The sequence below is a fragment of the Perca fluviatilis genome, chromosome 5 (genome assembly GCF_010015445.1).
Source record: "Perca fluviatilis chromosome 5, GENO_Pfluv_1.0, whole genome shotgun sequence".
NCBI classification, from domain to species: Eukaryota; Metazoa; Chordata; class Actinopteri; order Perciformes; family Percidae; genus Perca; species Perca fluviatilis.
In genome coordinates, this window is record NC_053116.1 from 2,308,006 (window position 1) to 2,329,110 (window position 21,105).

General features: G+C 38.8%; 1 protein-coding gene across 1 annotated transcript; it reads right to left on the reverse strand.

Annotated features, from left to right (window-relative positions):
• Positions 1-14,314: 14,314 nt before the first annotated feature.
• On the reverse strand, positions 14,315-20,108 carry LOC120559398. Its single transcript, XM_039801093.1, has 4 exons — positions 19,588-20,108; positions 19,043-19,189; positions 16,691-16,792; positions 14,315-16,038 (listed from the first exon to the last, which is right to left on the reverse strand). The coding sequence occupies exons 1-4, from the start codon at positions 19,930-19,932 to the stop codon at positions 15,730-15,732; spliced, it is 903 nt and encodes a 300-aa protein (XP_039657027.1). The 5' UTR covers positions 19,933-20,108; the 3' UTR covers positions 14,315-15,729.
• Positions 20,109-21,105: the final 997 nt, after the last annotated feature.

Consider the following 21,105-nt stretch of genomic DNA (forward strand, 5'->3'; position numbering starts at 1 on the left):
ATTGTGCGGTCCTCCATGCAAACTCGGCGACGCAGATGGTCAGGTGGTGAACTGAAGTCAGACTGCAGAAAGTACATGTGGGAATAACGATTACTCTTAATATGTTTAATAGTGTTGATTCCTCACCCACATTTCTTCAAACCATATGATGTAGGCCTAGATTAAATCCGGCAGTGTTATTTGCGCTTGTACTGATACTGATATGGATAATTCTTCCATAAATACCTATATATTCTCATCTTAAATCAAAAGTCGTTCTTAATATTTAATCAGCGCTGTCTCACCGTCACAGAGTCCGCTACGGAGCGCAGGAGGAGGGGATGGCCCGACTGCATGGAATACAGAATAGCATCAAATACTATATAATAATAAAACATATATAATCAAATGTCATTCCGTCTTCAGATTGTATCTCGGGGTGAGGGATACCACTAGTTAATGCTGTGATTTTGGCAAGGTGTCTACAATCACTCTTAAGTACGGAGCCCCAGACATGACATGTGGGAAAAATAAATAAATTGTGGCCACAATATAGGTATAATGTGCGCACAAAATACTAATTTGTTTCCACAACATACTAATTCGTGGCCATGAAATAGTATTTCGTGCGCACATTATACCATATTGTGGCCACGAAATAGATATAACGTGCGCACGAAATACTAATTTGTGGCCCACGAAATATTATTTTGTGCGCACATTATATAATATTATGTGTCTTAATAGCCATCGCGCAATACTAATTTGTGGCCACGGAGATACTATTATTGTCGCGTATGTTTTAATATCATGCCCATGAATTACCTGGACACCGGTAGAAGCAGGGAGAGATTACTACGTGCATAAGGTGAGTGTCTTTTCTTATTCTGTTATCATCAATATGTTGTTGCACAGCATTTAATCATGCGGTTATTTATATTTTTATATTTTGTTTCAACGGGCAGCCTTAATGCCTAATGACGTCTCGCTGCACTTTTACCAACTTAATCCCGTTACTAGCTTAAACGTTGTTAGTATGAGGCCGTAAAGCCATGCTTGTTTGTGTCTAGGAGCTGCAACACACTACGGGTGTGCTGAATTGTTTAAATAATAAACTTTGAAATAGTTTGAATTGTTTAATGTGTCACATTACTGTAGCCAGTGTTGTGCCTGGCTCACAGGCACGTGAACTGAACGTACTACTGCCTGATGAACGTTACTGTGAACTTCGTTCATTCTGGTGTCTGTGTAGCGCACGCCGCTCTCTCAGTTTAACTCCGTCCAATAGATTTCTATAGAGCCTTCCAGGAGAAGACCCGGCTAAAACACACCGTAAACAGGCCTTCATATGTAGCGGAAAAAACACCAATCTGGCAGCGGCACGCAACCACCAGCATTACATGCGTCATCAAAAAAAACGCGTGGAGACAACGACGAAGCAGCAAGGAGGCTTCTATGATCATTCAAATGAGTTTTATGACGAGGTCGGTGAGGATGGAAACATCTGACATTTCTGTGCAAACTTTGCCCGCCGGCTTTCAAAGAGAAAATCCGAACTTCAGTCCCATCCACAGCAAACCTGAAACGGCGCATTGAACTGATTGGATATGAAGATGAAATCTGACGCATATTTTCAGTGTTAAAACTGATCAAATAATTGCTGTCTGTGGTAGGCTAATAATTTTGAAAAAGAATAGCTCGCAGCAACATATGGAAAAAAAAGAACTATGAACTAGTTGAAGTTTGAACTATGAACTGAACTAGTTCATTTTAAAATGTGTGAACTGAACTTTGAACTAGTTCATGTAGAAAGTGAACTTTCCCAACACTGACTGTAGCAGGAATAATGTTAATGAAGCCTGGCAGGGCAAACCTATGGAGTAGGAGAAGCAAATCTCCCAAAAAGAATAAATAAAATGACTAAAAAAAGATGAGGCTATGGAGGGATACTGAGTGGTTTCTGTTATACCTGCGTTTATAGTTTACGTTTAATTTGCTCCCAAAGATTGAACAACATATTTGTCCAAAACTTTGTTTGAATTTTCAGGGTATTATGAAGATATTTTTCCAATTAGTAGTGCTATTAGTCAGACTAGTGTGACTCTAATAAGTACAGTATATGATACTATTATTTTTATTTCCTGTGGTTTACAGGTGAAAGCATGGATGCTCGGCTGCGAGAATTTTTGAAGGAGCGCCAAATTGAAGAGGATGTGATTCAGAAACTTCAAGATGAAAATGTAAGCCACTAGTTGCTGTGTATGCTTTTGTCAAGTATGTATGTTAAGAACATGCACACCAGAACAGGCATACTGAATGTGCAATGCAAATTGGGCCGCATTCAGTTTTTTAAAACATTCATTTGACAGCAAAAGTGTACACACTCTAAGTAATGTTACATGTTTTATGTAATGAAATCAAATACAAGAAAAAATATTAATAACTACACCCTTTACTGAAGCTATATCCTACATTCCTTAAATATACATTGACATTATATTCTAAGATGTATGGCATTCATTCCTTTATTGATTTAGAGTATCTTATATTTTTTCAGATTGATGAAACTGTCATTCCACTAATGACAGACAGTGACCTGGCCAAGTACATCCCTAAAGCTGGGGATAGAGTCTCCACGGTGGCCTTTTGCAGACAAGCAGCACTAACACAACAAGCACCATCCAGGAAAGAAACCATCCTATCAAGGCTACGTCAAAGACTCTCCGGAACTGAGGGGACACCTAGAGCTCCACAAAACAAATCATCTAAGTGGGCAGGAAATGCAAATGCCAAACGGCGGGGTTGAGGTTGGCTGGATGGATTTCGATGTGAAAGAGCAAAGGTACAAACAGGTGAAGTCTGTAAGCGGTGGAGGAACCAGGCATCTCTCTGTTGACAAAGATGAAACAGTAGCAGATATCAAAGTTATGGCTGAAAATCTTTTCTTCCCCAATGGCCTTTCCAAAAAAAAAAAAAATCTTTCCCACTATTCAACTCATATTGAGAGCTCCCAGATACATGTTAAGATGTCCAATAGAGTAGAAGAGTTGTATAACCAAAGCAAGGTCAAAATTCTCAGACTTTATTTGTGCACCAAAAAGAAAACAGGACCGCAGCCCGCAGTAGGAGAGGAGGATGATCTCTCAGTAACCCCCAGGCCCCATGGATAGATCTCACTGAACATGAACAGAAACAGGCTGTTGAAGATCTGTTGGTGGAAAACAGAAATTCAGAGTCCCCAAATGTCGATGGAAACTAATTATGGAGCTTCCTCAAGTGAAGACTTGGAACTGAATGACACATTACCGTGGGATGGTCTGCTAACTCTGGGTTCTGAGGCAGTTATTATCATAAGTGGGGATGACAGGTTGGATGTAACTGTGGATGAACCAAACCTTGAAACACCACACAAAAGAGGATGATGTACCTTATCAAACAGTGGATGAGTTACTGTCTGATCTGGTGCTTGCAGGGGAGACCAATGTTCCAGCCCAAGCACTTCCTGAACCACAACCTTCTCCTGTAACGCTGATTGTAAGAAGAGGTCACTGTCTTGGTGACTTGATCAGTGCCTTCAAGGACCCAAACATTCTTACAACCGAGGTCAACATCAAAATGTGTTTACCAAATGGAGAGCTTGAACAGGGTGAAGGAATTGGTGTTTTGCGAGATTGCCTGACAGAATTTTGGATGGATTTCTATGACAGCTGCACACTGGGGGTTGAGGTTAAAGTCCCCTTCATCAGACATGACTTTCAGTGTGAAGAATGGCAGGCTGTAGCTAGAGTGTTTGTACTAGGGTGGAAACAAGCTGGTTACTTCCCAGTGAAACTTGCAGTACCATTTCTGGAAGAGGTATTGTATAGCTCGACAACCAGTAGTTTCAAGGATTCCCTTTTGCTGTACGTATCCCAAGAGGAAAGAGCTATCCTTTTGAAGGCTTTGGAGGACTTTCATTCAGTGGATACAGATGAACTTCTCGATGTACTCGATGCATATGAATGCAAGCAAGTCCCTAACAAGGACACACTGCTCCCTGTTTTAGCACAGATAGGACACAAAGTAATCATCCAGGCCCCAATGTATGTCATTAAGTGTTGGCGTCCTGTTGTGGGCTCTATAGCCAGTTTACTGCCACCAGAGGGTCTGCATCATTACATTGCACAAAAAAAACCAACTGCAAAAACAGTGAAGCAGCTTCTAAAATTCCCAGAGGAGATGACAACAGCCCAATCAACAGTTTCTCAGTATCTGAAAAGGTACATCGGGGAAATTGATCGCAACACTCTTCAGCTCTTCCTTCGGTTCTGTACAGGATCCGATCTCCTGGATAAGGCCATACTGATTGAGTTCATGGAAACCACTGATTTCCTCCGCAGACCACAGTCCCACACATGTGGATGTGTATTAAAGCACGTTGACGGTTACCACGATTTTAGTACCCAGATTTGCAAATATAACAATATTCTACAAGCTCAATGTGGGTAATGGATGTGGTGTATGTAATAATACCAACAATAACACAACGGATGTGACAGCTCCTTGACTGGATGGTGCTGTTATTTTAGCTCTGTAGTTCTGTGAGCCTCTTATGTGGGTCATTTTATTTCATCTGCTCTGAAAGTAGTTGCTGTGTTCTTTCACATTTAAATGGTTAAAGGGATAGTTTATAGTTATATGAAGTATTTATCTCTAGTCAGTGTTTACCTGCAGTAGACAGTGCTCAGCACTCTGTTTGTAGATGCAGAGCATAGTGCGGAACAGAAAACATATTTAAGCCACCTAAAAGAACCACCACTTTTAAAAATCATCTGAACGCTATGTTTGAAATATTTTCAGCTTCACCTGGTCATAAAACAAATGTTTCTTTTAACAGTAAAGCTCCTGTATTGTGTAGGTTCATTTGTACCTGCTGCATACTATTCCTCCAGTTAGTGCCAAAAGAAATATATGTTTAAGTCTAGGTAAAGCCCTGACAATATTCCAAGTAAAGTGTACAGTTAAACTGTTTTGGAAGTGGGACTTTTTTAGGTGGCCTAAATAATTTTTGGTTGCTGTGTTACTGGCTCTGTTGTTAGCAGTGTATCACTCTGCTTTTTAAAAAACTGGGAGCTTACTGACCACTGTCTACTGCAGGTAATATAGTGATAATGTACCTCATACCTTACCTCACTTAAAAACAAATTATCCCATTTGTGTTGTTACAATGTTGTTTGTAGCAACCCCATCAGAAACAAGAATGTGAGCCTTGACTGATCGTTTTTGGAATGTCTTTAAAACTGAGTGAGTTGTTTACACAAGTTGTTTACACTTTATTTCAAGTAACATTATTTTGTAACTATGAACCTGGCTAACAGGAGGCTTGGAACACAGTTTCTATCCTGTTATTATTCGTGTTAGTGTACATACAAAATACATGTGTTGCTTTCAGTTATAGTGTATTTTAAAAAAGGTCAATAAACTTTTTCAAGTTTGTACAAAAGTTTGATGTCATCTCTGTTACATTCTATACATCTGCACGCTTTTCTTACAACATTGTTTTATACATGCTGTGATTTGTTAGAGGACACAATTTATCCACCGTGGGATTGTTTTGGTTTAATTATTCAGTTTTATTCTTGTCCACCATTATTTAAACATTAGTCTTGCATTGCCAGACCTATTTTACCGCCACCGGAGAAAGAACATCATAATGCATGTACATAGGTCTTCTTGTTTAATTGATCATAACAATATATTTGTGTTGTCATTACCAGTCTGTGGGGTTGCTGTCCAGGGTGCTACTGTCCTTGTTAGAGATGAATAAATTTTTTTCTGTTAGCATTTGCAGACAGTTTTAATCACACACTAGCTGATGCCGGTAAGAAGTCTGTTTATGTTGATTTTTTTTTTTACTTAACTCTAAAGCAGAATACCAAAACACATAACAAACATAGCTTTAAATGATATGAACATAAGTATTGTAGCAGTTGTAGTGTTTACAGTTTGACAAGATAATACCAATATGGATCAGCATGAAGGATTATAATTCTAGCTAACAATAGCTATCAGGATGAGTTCAACTATTGACAGATTGCTAAAACAGTATGGTATAAGGTCTTTTCTGATTATTTTGTTTCCAACAAAGGCACAAGAAAAACAAGATATTTCTTGACTAAACTGCCAGCTCAAATAACTGTGGACCGAATCGAATCCCTCAGCTGAACATATAAATCAAGTGACTGGGACATGGTAGATGGGTACTCCAAGCCTGATTCCTCCATTGTTGTTGTGCACAAATCAAACACCGTCCGCATCACATGGGACTGAACTTAAAAATGTGCAGCTGTCTTTACATGTGGTCAAATCTTCAGTAAGTGGAACAAGAAAATCTTCTGTCCCCCAAAGGTGAGGGGCCATGTACATGACATCAGGTATCCCACTGGGCGACGTTAGTGTTCTTGGAGGCGATCACGATGAGCGGATTCCAAACATCCCTTATATCATTTAATACCTCCTGTTGAAGAAACAATAACGATTAGGGGATTAGTAGGCCTACAAATTAGTACGCAATTCAAACATGGATTAAGTGAAATGCCCACAAAGCAGGGCTCCTGCCTTATATTGAGTAAGAAAAGATATAGTTTTTGTAAGCAAATCGTATTGTTAGCCTAACAGTCTAAGAACCATCACTATCACAGATAAACATAAACACAACTGGCCTACATTTCTAAGCTTACATGAAGGTAATGCAAGTTGACGGCAGAGGTTCTGATGCTTACTGTCATAATATATTTACCTGAATGACTGGCATGAAGCAGTACTGTGTTAAAGCTTTGTCCAGAAAATCCCCAGAGAAAAAACCCTCATCCTTCAGTTCTCCTAGAAGCGTGATCCATTGTTCGATTCCTTCTTTTCTCATCACTCCCCACCAGATCTCAATTCTCTGGTTTGCTGTACTTGGCCCTGTGATGTAACTTCTCTCCGCTGCTCTGTCATCTACATCATCTCTCCGTAGATACCGCTGAATGTCTCTAACCACCACGTTCTCTGTTCCCAAGTGTTCTTGTATGAGCCTTGGCCAGCCCCCACAGCGCTCCACTGCTTCCACAAAGTAGCCCCCAATAACTTCGGTCGCTGTTCGTTGGCTGGCCCGCAGAATTATATTCGCCGAGAAGCCATCGATGCAGCCATTAATGCATATTCCGGTTATGGCTTCAATTTGTCGTATGAGTCTATGTGCCACACAAAGTTAGGTCCTTGGAGCAAAATACTGCCTCCTTCTGAGCGCGTCGTCTGGCGAGCTGCGCGGAGCCGATGGGGTCCAGTAGAGAGAGGAGGATCCTGACGTCTTCTTTTCTTATAGAGATGCCTTGTTGTATACACTTTGTATACATCCACCGGTAACCGTGATCTTTTCCAGGGCCTTTCAGTTGGTCAACAATGAAATCAATACCGGCTTCCAAATTGTACCTCGCCCGGTAAAGCATCCGGGCTTTCAATATTCTGTTTAAATGCCTCTCTGTAATAACGATTCCTTGCAATACCAGGCTTTTAGAATGTCTTTGTAACTCATTCCCAGCCTAAAATACAATTCAATCAAATCATCTCTGTCCATGACTGCATGTTTAGCTTGCTCTGTATTGCCTATGCCCCACACAGGTATAGCAGAACATGCCGCATTATAGTTAGGCCACGTCATTTACCCTAAAATTCTATTTTGTGGCCACAAATTAGTATTTCGTGGCCCACAATTGTATATTGTGGCCACAAATTTAGTTTTCCGTGGCCCAAATTAGTATTCGTGGCCACAAATTAGTATTTTGTGCGCACAAATTAGTATTCGTGCCACAAATTAGCATTTCGTTCCCACAATTGTGCTTTTCGTGGCCACAATTAGCATTTAACATTTCGACACAAATTAGTATTTTGGTGGCCCAAATTTGCATTCATTGGCCACAGAATTTACGTTCGTGGCCACAAATTAGTATATTGTGGCCAAAAATTAGTATTTCGTGGCCACAAATTAGTATTTCATGCCCACAAATTAGTATTTCGTGGCCACAAATTAGTATTTCGTGGCCACAAATTAGCATTTCATGCCCACAAATTAGTATATTGTGGCCACAAATTATTTTATTTTTTTCAGATGTCATGTCTGGGGCTCCGTACTTAAGTGTTGTAAACATATTTATACTGCGGTGACCCCTGTGCGTAATGCTGCATGATGGCCCTGCTGGCCCTGCAGGAGGACTAACCCCCAATGGAAGAATCAGGAGAGAAACTTCAGGGACCATGACGATGACTGACTAATATGCCGATTTAAATTCCATTCCATTCAGATTCCTGAATTCCATTCCATTCAGATTCCTGAATTTTTGCGGGATGTGGATTTCGGAGCTGTCACCAAAGAGACAGAGATGACGGGATGCTGTAGCTCAGGGTGGTGGACAGTGTCTCTGTGACCGTGATCCAGAAAGAGTGAACTGGTTGGCAGAGCCACATGTGTGTAGATAGTCGTCTGTGCTACCTAAAGTGCATTGTGAACAGATACCTGTGTTTGCTAGGCCCATTTTGAACATTAACCTTTGGGTGATGTGAGTCCTATGAATGACTTTATATTGTATAAGCTGCAGTTTTGTGTTAGCAGTCATGGAAAAGGTATTCTTACAGATGTGTTCCCAGTAATCAGGGTTGGGAGACAAGGCCAGATCAGTTTCCCACTTGGTTGTTGGGAGTGTTATTGATGTATTCAGGTTGGAAATCATTGTATATAGCTGGGAGGTTAGTTTTTTGAAGTTATTTTCATAAATTCTTCTGTAAGCTGAGAGGGCTGTAATGTCTTGTTGGTAAGTCCGATGTTATCTTTAATTTTAAGTCCAAGTTGTTGCTATTGAAGGAATTGTTTTCTCCCAACCCAATATTTCTGTGTGAATGTGTTAAATGACATGAAATGGTGGTTCTCAAAGAGGTGGTGAAGGTGTGGGATGTCCATGTGGAGAAGTAAAAAGTTTTTTTCTGTAACATGAACACAGAGTGGGGGTGAACTTGTTTAATTCTAGTGATGATTTTGTGATTTGGTTGGTTTTCCACCAGGCTGTCAGAGGTGAATAGATGGTAATGCGTTGGCACAAGTTGGATTCCTTGATTGATTGAGAGAGGAAGGGGAGATCTGCAGTTGGGATGTTTGTACATTGGTTTTGTTCCACTTCCAGCCACGGGTAATTGTACTTGTGTATGTTGATCCATTTAACCAAGTACTGTAATTGATTTGCCAGGAAGTAATGATGGAAGTTTGGTGCCTCAAGCAGGGGCGGTTCTACATTGAATTACACCCAGGGCGAGACCCTCTTCGAGCGCCAATTTATAGATAATTATATTATCTATGAATTATATTTCTAGCATTTGAAAAACACACTTAATTTAACTATTATTACAACTATTATTATTTAACTATTGCAATTACAATAGGAAACACACTTTTTAAGGTGCACAATCTCCACCTCCAACATTGCCAAAAGACAATGAACACAATTCTGCACAAAATATGACAGTATAGGTTATCAGAACTTAAAATAAATATACACTATACATAAATGTGCCAACAATATATACAATCATAAAAAAATTAACGAGCAGAGAGCAACAATAATATAAAATATAGACATATTCTGCAGTAGCAGGACCTCCATCAGCTCCCGTGGCCGATGATAGTGGTGCTGGTGGTGTCAGCGGCAGTGGCAGTGAGGAGGAGACTCAGGAGGAGAGGGACAGATGAGTAGGGTTGGGTTCCGAAACCCGTACCACTATGGTACTGGTTCCTACGCAAACGGTAGTATTCGGACCGGATTAGAACGCAAATTTTGGTTCCTCATTTCGGTTCCGACTGAAATATTTTCCCTCTGTTGCTCCGGACAGCGGCAGACTCTTTTTTTTTCTTTCTCCCTTTTCTGCCGAGTGGCGCAGGTGCCCCCTCGCGGTGTGAAGCGCGTGTCCGCGCTATCCTCCGACATGCACTCTACAATCACAGCTGATGCCGGCTTTTTATACGCGCTCCGAAACGGATGTAAAAATATCACCCTTTTTCTGTAGTCTACCGTTAGCTAGCTATCATAAATGTAGGCTACTTTTAAAATGTCATATTTTCCCTCTGGGCTCACCAAAACAGACGTGAAAGCATATTAACCATTCACTGACTGCACGTGATCGCTAGTAAACATATTACACTTGCTCTGCTAGTCTATCGTTCAGGACAAGAGCCTGTAGCCTGGTGGTGGGGGAGGCAGGACAGCCTCCCCAAACTGTCTACCCTTTCAAACTCCTACCTGTGTGTGTAAAGGCCTCTTGGACACCGTCTGAGAGAGATTTCTCCTGTGCAGGACATGTCATAAGTCAGGAGAGGTAAATATAGTCATTTTTCTGCAAAAGAACTGCTAAAGTTTGAAGCTGGTTGGCATACCAACTCAACATTTATTTTGTTGTTACTTGTTAATAGTGTAACTGTTATTTGTAAAATTATTGTAGTTGTGTGTTAGGTGACTTAGGTTTACTTATTATATATTTAAGTACTTTAAAACGTTAATATATTGTTAAATTTAAATCATTTTCAATTAAAAAAAAACTACATAAAAAGCCTTTCTTTAATGTCATTTTTCAGTTTTTCAAGAATCGGTTTAGGAATCGTTTAGGAATCGGATTCGTTTTAAAAGTACCGGTTCGGCATCGGAATCGTAAAAATCCAAACAGTACCCAACCGTACAGATGAGGGAGTGAGAGTAGAACCTGCAGTAAGCACTCCCCTTAAAACACTTTGGCCCTTGATAAAACTGAGCCAAAACTGAGTGGTGGACAAACTGTTGATGATAACACTACAACAATAAAAGACGTAGGCATGCTTTACTGTAGCCTAGATAAACGTCGCACATCATGCAAACGTTCTTAACGAGAATTGTAGCTTTTCTATCTGCATTGGCAGACAAAAACTCATGATAGACCTCTTCAAATTAAAGCACAGGGCCTCTTGAAATGATAAAATAAAAAAAATAAATAAATAAAAAAAAGCTTGTTTTATGATTCATGAGGAGTATACCGTTTTATTGTATTAATAAATGGCACTTTTTTGAAGTATTTAATATCTCAGCTCTCACTGATCCTTGCTTACTCATTACATGGCGTTAGTAGTTTTAAGGAGTAGGAATTGCTATACATATTCAGGGGAGAGCAAGGACGGGTGGTATCTGTGATCTTATGTGGTTGGCCAAAATGCCAGGGCTGATTTTTGGTCCCAGTCTGTCCCTGCCAGTCACTGTGGCTCCAGCAGAGAGGAGCTTTTCCAAACTAAAGTTGATCAAGTCATACCTGAGGTCAACCATGTCCCAAGGATCACTGGCCTTGCCGTCATCAATATCAATCACTCAATAGGGGAGCAGTTTTCATACGATGACATCATTAATGATTTTGGGAGGAAGGCCAGAAAGGTCAGGTTTTAGTTTTAGTTTGGGTTTTCTGTTCTTAGTGCTATAGTATAATAATTAGATTCTCTTTAGTGTGTGTTCACGTTTGTGTGATGAAGGATTTGTGCTATTTAGAATATGTCTATATTTTATATTATTGTTGCTCTCTGCTCGTTAATTTTTTTATGATTGTATATATTGTTGGCACATTTATGTATATAGTGTATATTTATTTTAAGTTCTGATAACCTATACTGTCATATTTTGTGCAGAATTGTGTTCATTGTCTTTTGGCAATGTTGGAGGTGGAGATTGTGCACCTTAAAAAGTGTGTTTCCTATTGTAATTGCAATAGTTAAATAATAATAGTTGTAATAATAGTTAAATTAAGTGTGTTTTTCAAATGCTAGAAATATAATTTATATATAATATAATTGGGGGGGGGAGGCGCTCGAAGAGGGTCTCGCCCTGGGTGTAATTCAATGTAGAACCACCCCTGCTCCCTAGGTACTTGATGTTGCCTGTGTGAAGGTGGAGGGAAGTGTCCTGAGCTCCAAAATCCCACGCGTCATCTGAGAGGGGTAGTAACATTGATTTATTCCAGTTGATAGTGTAATGTGAGACCTGGGACAATCTGTTGATGATATTGTGATAACCAGACTTTGATAAATGATGTTGGGGGAGCTTTCATAGTGGTGTGGTCACGTAGCCTAGAATTTAGAAATAAATATCTATTTTAGAAGTTTTAGAAATTTAATTTGCAGCCAGAGGGGTCTAGGCACTCTCCGTTGGCTTGCGAGCTGGAAAAAACTAATTTTGGTCAGGCCAATCACATCGTGTATAGAGTCGGTGGGCGGGCTTATGGCTGCTGCTGCTGGGAACAGAGGTCTTCTGAAGACTTGGAGTTAAGCTTTTCTTTGAGAAAAGAACAAAGAACGGCACTGAAGTCATTCTTAATAAAAAAGGAAGATGTGTTCGGAGTTTTGCCGACCGGAGACAGCAAAAGTTTTATCTATCAACTAGCTTTGCTATCTTCTTCGTTGCTCTGCCTGGTTGTAGCGCTATCCTATTACTTACAGAGGGAATTTGAAAGACAACCGTTTATCCCGCCCCTCGGATTGAGCTCTGTCAATGGTGAGTTCCCAGACCCAACATCTGGATGTGGGTCTGGCTTGTCAGGCTAGTGGTCGCGGTGTTTCTACGGTTTTATTAGTACAGTTAATCCCACCAGCAGCATGCTACTACTAACGATAGCCTTGAGCCTGAAGTGTAACGTTGTTGATGATGTCATGCACGTGGCACAAGACTTCACCTGCGCCCAAGTACAACCTATGTTTAGGAAACACAGCTTTAATTATTTATTACATGGTGTCTCTATAGCACCCCCTACAAAAGGATGTCACAAATGCGGTCAAAGGTTAAAACTCTTTGACCGCATTTGTGACATCCTTTTAATATACTCCCAAACTCAAATAAAAACAATGAAAACCTGTGAGAAATACGAGACTAGAGTGATTTGGTTAATTTGTGTCGGCCTGTAATGCAGAGAAAGCCTTAATTTGGACACATTTGGTTTGACAATCACAAAATTTGCTACACACATTTCTCCGATTTGCTTTTATTAGCTCCACCCAACTAGAAGTTAGCCATTTTTAATTGTATGCTCTCAAGTTATTGTTGTTTTGTAGTTTACCATCATATTATCTTCCTTTGTGGACTTTTAATTTAATAATCTCTGACATTTTATATTCACTGTTTGTATTTTCTGTGACTGAATGGGGTTTTAAATCTGATGAGGTCTTTCAGACTGAAAGTAAAGACACTGATGATCAAAATCAGACAATCAAAAGCAAACAGCTGATTTATTTATCTGACTTAATGATAATGTCAATGATTGAATTGTTTTAAATGTTTTTGAATGCGGAACAATTAAATGCAAATAAATGAAATAAAACAAGGCCACATGCTGATTGTTTGTGACTTGATTTGATGGATTTATTCTTCCTGTTGTGTGTGTTTAAACTCCTAATTAAAAAGGTAAAGTTTCCATCCACTAAAAATTCAGATTATTATTCTAAGTGTCTGACATTACCTACACAGATAGAGCTTTTTGTTAAAGAGTAAGATCCTTTTAGTTTAACATGAAACAGCCCCAAAATCACCATCACCAAACCCATTAGACTCCATGTAAATAATTAGTAAGTTTATCATCGTGAAACACACTTCATTCAAAGCAGACAGAAACAAAATAAAACTCTCAAAATCAAAGCCGTCTTGGTTCATCTTTCCACTGTTCCAACAATCACCACTATGGTTAGGTTGAAATAAACCCTTAATCACCCATTTACACGTGGAAATATGCTGGCTCTATACACGCTAAAAGTACAGATTATTTACATGGAGACTGTTGGGTTTGGTGATGGTTCTATACACGCTAGTCTGTAGGATGAAAATACTTCATTCAGAATGGTTTGACACCGATTTTGCGTAACTTTACCTAAAATTAAACGTTTCTGTGAAGTGTTTGTACTTTAATGACATAATTAAATTAAATATTTGTCGAATTTAGAGCTCTACACCGTAAAAAATGTGACCAATGGTTACTTAAAAAATGTATGGCAACAAAGTGACACGTAATATAATTGAATAGATTTTAAGTTCTACAACTTTGATTAAAAAGTATTGAATAAATTAACTAAATTTAAACAAAACAAATGAGTACCTGTTCATAAAAGCAACACTTAAAATGTGTTGGATTTAGTAATAGCATACAAAATGATAAGTTATATAGCCAAAATTTTTTTAGTAAATCCAAATCAGTTTCACAAAGAAAACTGATTGGTGTTTAATAAGTATCTGACCAAAAGTAATTTAGATTTACTAAATATCTAGGAGAAATTAATTTAGATTCACTAAATATCTGGGAGAAATTAATTTAGATTCACTAAATATCTGGGAGAAATTAATTTAGATTCACTAAATATCTGGGAGAAATTAATTTAGATTCACTAAATATCTGGGAGAAATTAATTTAGATTCACTAAATATCTGGGAGAAATTAATTTAGATTTTCTAAATATCTGGGTAAAAATAATTTGTATTCACTGACATAAAATAAATTATACTAACTAATATTTTAGCACATTGTTGCCTAATTCAACACATTTACACTGCGTTTCTTATTTATCCGTACCTAAATGAATTGTTTACATTGAAGTTTTAATTTGTGTCACTTTGTTGCCATCATTTTTCTATGTATAATACACTCAATATCATGCCTTCTTGGTACCACAGGTAACTTAAATTGGGTTAATAAATCATCATGCATAATAAGAACAGCAGGCAAACATTTTTGTCCATTTTTTTCTAAACATGTTTATCTAACATTTTTCAAGTTGTTTAGTGCAAAATGCCAAAATACAACAATAAAACACAGAGAGAGGCTATAAGACAAAAAATAAAAAAGGCAGAAACCATGAATGTGTACAATAGGGACACAATAGAATGGCATTTGGGATTCTTTTTAATAAATGTTTAATCATTTAATGGTGTTTAATTTCTGCTACGTCATTGGCTTAAATTATCCACAGTGATTTGTGATGTGATTTAAGGTTTAGTCCTGTTAGTGCATTTAAATTAAGACAATGTTTTCAGTCTGCAAATTTTTCTTACATTTTCATTTATGTGCCAATTGAAATCGTCAGGGCCATTAAACGGCTAAAAGTAATTGATTAATATCACATGGAGTCTGGGATAAGGTCAAGTAATTCCATTATCCTTACTTCTGTACTTTTTGCTAAAATAAGACTCACTTAAACAATCACATTAATTTGTTAAAATTCCTCAATTAAAACATGTCAAATTTGCATCCCTGGTGTACACAGAGGAATCACAAGGTACAATAACAGCTGCCTGTAGCAATACAAATTCAAAATCACAATACCACTCCCGTAAAATGAGTATGATTGGTTTGATATTTCTAAACAACCACATGTTGCACTGAAAAATCAATATTTTTTAGTTACTTAACAGTTGAAAAAAAGGAAATGCCCAAACTTTCATTAAGTGGAAGCAAGTTGAGAACAATCAGGGCAGCGTGAACAATCTTTATGGTGTCTTTATGTTTAATTTGGTCACTTTTATGAAGAGTAAAGTAATCTTCAAATTCCAAGTCCAAATACTAAAGACTGAACTCATCAGAAATTCCAAAGGCCTCCTTCAGTAACAGTTTGCAGTTCCTTCACAGTAAGTGGGTAACCATGTGACAGTTTTGACAGTGAGTTAATTGTTCCCTGTCATTCTGCGAGGGTCCCTTTTCTCAAGCTAGTAGCTTATTCTTGAGGCTGTTCACTTTTGGGGACAGCTTTGAATAATCCAGCTCAAGGAGGAGTTTCTGGAAGACTTCAAGCGTGTACCTGACCTCCTTGGGATAGGCAAGATTCACTGCATATGCCAAGCCAATGACCATGGAGCAAGCCCTTGGAAAGTTACCCAGAGCAGTCAGAACTTTCACGCCCTCTACTACGATACCGATGTCATCAGGACCCTCTGGCGTAGTAGTCTTGATGTGGTAGATTTTAATCCTTTGTACAGCAAGGTCCTGCGACACACTGTCTTCATCAGCATCCTGAAATAGCAACATTTGGTATTTAAGACTGTACCACCAAAGGAGAAGGTTCTAATTGAACAACTCCCAAATTGGTTGTTGCACATGATGCACTTCCGTTACGTAATAAAATCTGAGATAATGTACATATTTTTATGCCAGGTAAGTTAAAAAGGATCTAATCAGCTCACCGCTCCACATGAAAACAATTCACTGACACCAGAGATAATGGTCTGAATTTAGTCACAGTTGTAAATATTTGGAAAACTTTGGAAATTAAATCAATTCATCGCTAAATAAATGAATTTCTTCCCGGCACTTGTCTGTGCACTTTGTGATCCGTTGCACACGTGTTATTTTACATTCACCAACACAGGCTGGTCACCTAGTGAGCCTCGTTTCTGGGAGTATTACTGTAGTCTTTTACCTGGTGCATATCTATGATGTTAAATTAACCTTAGCCAGCTGCATTATTAAATCTAGGTACAAGCATGCTGCATGCATATTGGCTCATTGACACTGATGAGATTTACTCCTTATGTATCAAATTTGGTACCGATTGACCATGCGCTTTTCAATACTTGTCAGTATCGAAGCAATTTGGCTTTCGATACCCAGCCCTAGAGATGAGACAGATTACCTTCTTTATATTTTAACATGTTCTTGAACTTACATCATACTCCTTTAAGAGTTGATCTGTGGATTCCCCAAGGTACACCATCAAACACCGAATGACAACATCTCTGGTCATGCTGATGCTATGGTTGCTTGGAGCCTGAAATTACAAACATAAACATAATTCAAGTTCATGGTGTACAAATCATTTAATGACATAAAACTTCTTAAACAGGGCTCCAGACTCTTTTCACCTCTGTCCCTGAACTGCCCTGAAAAACAATTTTAACCGTCCTGACGTTAATGTAAAGCGTCCCAAAATCAAAATGTTATTTCTTTACTTTATTATCCTCTATAGTTGTTAGTGACATAATAAATGATTATAAATTGATAAAATTAATATTTATGTTGCTTGATTCAAACAAAAAGATTTATAAACAAGACTGAAAAGTTATCTGTTGGGGCACCTTTTTACCTTGATGATAAATTATTTATTTTCAATTTAGTTCAGTTCAAACTCCTGGACTTTGTTTCAGCAGATTTTCTGCACTTTCAGAATCTCTCCCACATATCTGTGTTCTCTGACATGTCCAGAGGAAAATCATAATATTAGACTGTATGAGACTAACATCATTATTTAATGAGAATTCATAATATTTTATAATACAAGTCTACCTGACCTATACTCAGCTGTGCTCCCCTTCAGACTGTACTGAATGAGACAAGTGCACTTCATTGGAGGTACAAACCGAAACCAACACTTGTGGTCAGGCAGAAATCTCGGCACAAATCCTCACGCTAACTTCTGCAGCTCCCATAAAGTGCAGCTCACAGTCCCAAACAAAGCCAGATTGTGCTTCAGGTTTTAGATATTTATAATGCGAAACTCTACCAGCGAGTCTGCTGGCTGCGTCTCAGCGTGTGCGGGTTACTTTACGATTACGCCGTATGCCGAGTTGCATTAGCTGGGTAGAGATGATTCTTGCCGCTAGTCGACATTATCAGAATATAGATTTGTTTTTCACTGCATGAGAAGATTGATGTGTGTCACTTGACGCTGAAAGGTCAGCAAGCCATTTGTGACTGAGAGAATCAATGGACCTGTACCGCGGGAACAGGTGAGCAGCCAGCCTCCTGTGTGAGTCCGGCCTGACTTTAGTAACAGCTTGAGAAGACGGCCTCCGTTGTAGTCAGCGCTCAGTCAGTTCAGTTTGGTTCAGTTTGTCATTTGCTTAGAGATAGTAATAAATAAGCACACACACGATCCCTTTCGTCCTAGAGGCGTCCTACAGAATACTTCTCTTCGTCCCAAACACATTTTCTATCGTCCCCAGGACAACAGGACGCCGTTAGTCTTGAGCCCTGTTAAAGCTGCAGTTTTTAACACCAGGTGGCTTACATTACTGCTAAACAAAATGTCTTAGGGACCAGTCCAGTGAAACAAAGGTTTTGGTCCCAGCAAACTAACAGTGCATATAAACTCCCATAAAACCACAACATTTTTACACCTTGTGTTTGGATGGATTAAACAAACAAGACATAACATGTCAATCTGTGAGCTTTAGATGTGCTGGTAGGCAAATTTTGTAACCTTTGGACGGAGCCAGACTAGCCGTTCCTCAATGTATTCCTTTAAGCAATAAGTACACAGAGCTGAGTGATAACTGGTGCTAAACGAGTTGCTATATGGTTATGTAAACCATATATGGTGCACATTATTTGTAGATGACCGCAGCAGACATTTTCAATAAATTGTTTAGTGTTTCAAAAAGATATACCTAAAACATATATGCTTCAAATGGCTGTTAATCACATAACCATTGCAGGTTGAGGGTTTTGGTGTCCAATCAACAACGTGGAACAGAATCAGTCAAAGCACTACTTTGCAGGTCTCAAACATGTGCCATTGGTTGTGAGTGATAGTGTATATTCAGTGGTCACTTTAAATTCGTGCACCTGTACAATTTAATGCAGTTCAATACAATTGTCTCCTGTTATGATGGATATAATGTTCCGTTTTTGTTGACACGGTCAGAGAGGTGTTAAAAATGTATATGTTTTAGCATTGAGCTTATAACTATTGGAAGACTTTCTAGGACTATTGGGAGGTGTTACTAATATTCCAACCCCACATGTATGTAAATATGCAGTACAAAGAATTACAAACACACTTCAGTACAATGCCGTCCAGTATAGCACCGCTTTTAACTATGACCTCAATAATAAACATATAATTGAATGTGAGTGTATACAAACTATTTTTAAAAATGTTAGATATTATTTAATTCTCTTTATCAGAATCACAGGCTAACCTCCTAACTACCTCCTGTAGATTTAAGTAATACATGCATTATATTACAGCAATTTCATTACAAAATAATATACAAACGTAATAGTCATTTAAGGTTACCTTGAGTAGGATGGCCTGCAACCTCAACCCCATGGTTCCACCTTTGGAGTGGAAGATGTTCAGAAGCCTCGGAGTGTATTCATCCAGCTTAGACATGAACTTTGATTCAAGATGCACCATTGTGATTCTGTGAAACTCATCCTGGAGCTGAAAGACAAATAATACATATATTACATAATGTACATATTGTTGTTACAACTCTAGCAAGAAGCAATCTTATTCTGATGATGACCTTCATGTACATTCTGGGTTAAATCTGTGCAGCATGTTAATATATTTTGGCTAGCATACTACAATCTTCAGTGTTGGTAGTTTCTACATGCACTCTCAAAGATTATTTAAAATGATTTCTGTTAGAAACTGTACAGTTATATAATGCAACAAAATCTAAATCATTCTGGAATTTGACCTTGAAAATATGATTTAGAAAATAGTTGACAGTAACATAACACATTTTCTATTTATGAGCCAAATATGCAAAACCACCAGTGCAGTCCTTCACAGTGGACTAGGAATATTTCAAATTAGCTGTGCTTGTAACTCACTTGAGAGGGCTCAAATAGAGCAGGCCATCTGGTTTTGATGTCCTCTATGCTGGGTGATAGGTTGATGATTTTGTTTCTTCTGTGTGCAAATGTTTTGGCCATTTTTTCTTTGATCAATTTGTTGTTGTCCCTTTTTCTTACTTCAGTAAGCAACTGAATCCTCTCTTGTTCTTGACTTTCTTCATCCTCTCCTGCCGGGTAAGGGGGGAGGTAGTTTACCTCTGCCTTTCGAGGTTTTTTTACATTCTTTGCAGACTTCTGGTTTGCTGGGCTCTTGTGTTTCAGTGCATTACACATTACCCCAGGAACACCATAGCCTCGGAGTTTGGTGCGATAATTTGCCATCTTGTATTTGATGCTTTGTTGCCATCCATAGTAACCTGAGAAGGAGCCGGGTTCCTTAAGACAAGGATACTTACTGACAAGTGCCTCAGCAACATCACTTATCTGTGCACTTGATGGATAGGCTGTATATGTATATATACAGTGCCTTGCGAAAGTATTCGGCCCCCTTGAACGTTTCGACCTTTTGCCACATTTCAGGCCTCAAACATAAAGATATAAAACTGTAATTTTTTGTGAAGAATCAACAACAAGTGGGTCCCAATTATGAAGTGGAACGAAATTCATTGGCTATTTCAAACTTTTTTAACAAATAAAAAACTGAAAAAGTGGGCGTGCAAAATTATTCAGCCCCTTTACTTTCAGTGCAGCAAACTCTCCAGAAGTTCAGTGAGGATCTCTGAATGATCCAATGTTGACCTAAATGACTAATGATGATAAATAGAATCCAGCTGTGTGTAATCAAGTCTCCGTATAAATGCACCTGTTCTGTGATAGTCTCAGAGGTCTGTGTAAAGCGCAGGGAGCATCATGAAGAACAAGGAACACACCAGGCAGGTCCGAGATACTGTTGTGGAGAAGTTTAAAGCCGGATTTGGATACAAAAAGATTTCCCAAGCTTTAAACATCCCAAGGAGCACTGTGCAAGCGATAATATTGAAATGGAAGGAGTATCAGACCACTACAAATCTACGAAGACCCGGCGTCGCCCTCTAAACTTTCAGCTCATACAATGAGAAGACTGATCAGAGATGCAGCCAAGAGGCCCATGATCACTCTGGATGAACTGCAGAGATCTACAGCTGAGGTGGGAGACTCTGTCCATAGGACAACAATCAGTCGTATACTGCACAAATCTGGCCTTTATGGAAGAGTGGCAAGAAGAAAGCCATTTCTTAAAGATATCCATAAAAAGTGTCGTTTAAAGTTTGCCAAAAGCCACCTGGGAGACACACCAAACATGTGGAAGAAGGTGCTGTGGTCAGATGAAACCAAAATCGAACTTTTGGCAACAATGCAAAACGTTATGTTTGGCGTGGCAAAGCAACACAGCTCATCACCCTGAACACACCATCCCCACTGTCAAACATGGTGGTGGCAGCATCATGGTTTGGGCCTGCTTTTCTTCAGCAGGGACAGGGAAGATGGTTAAAATTGATGGGAAGATGGATGGAG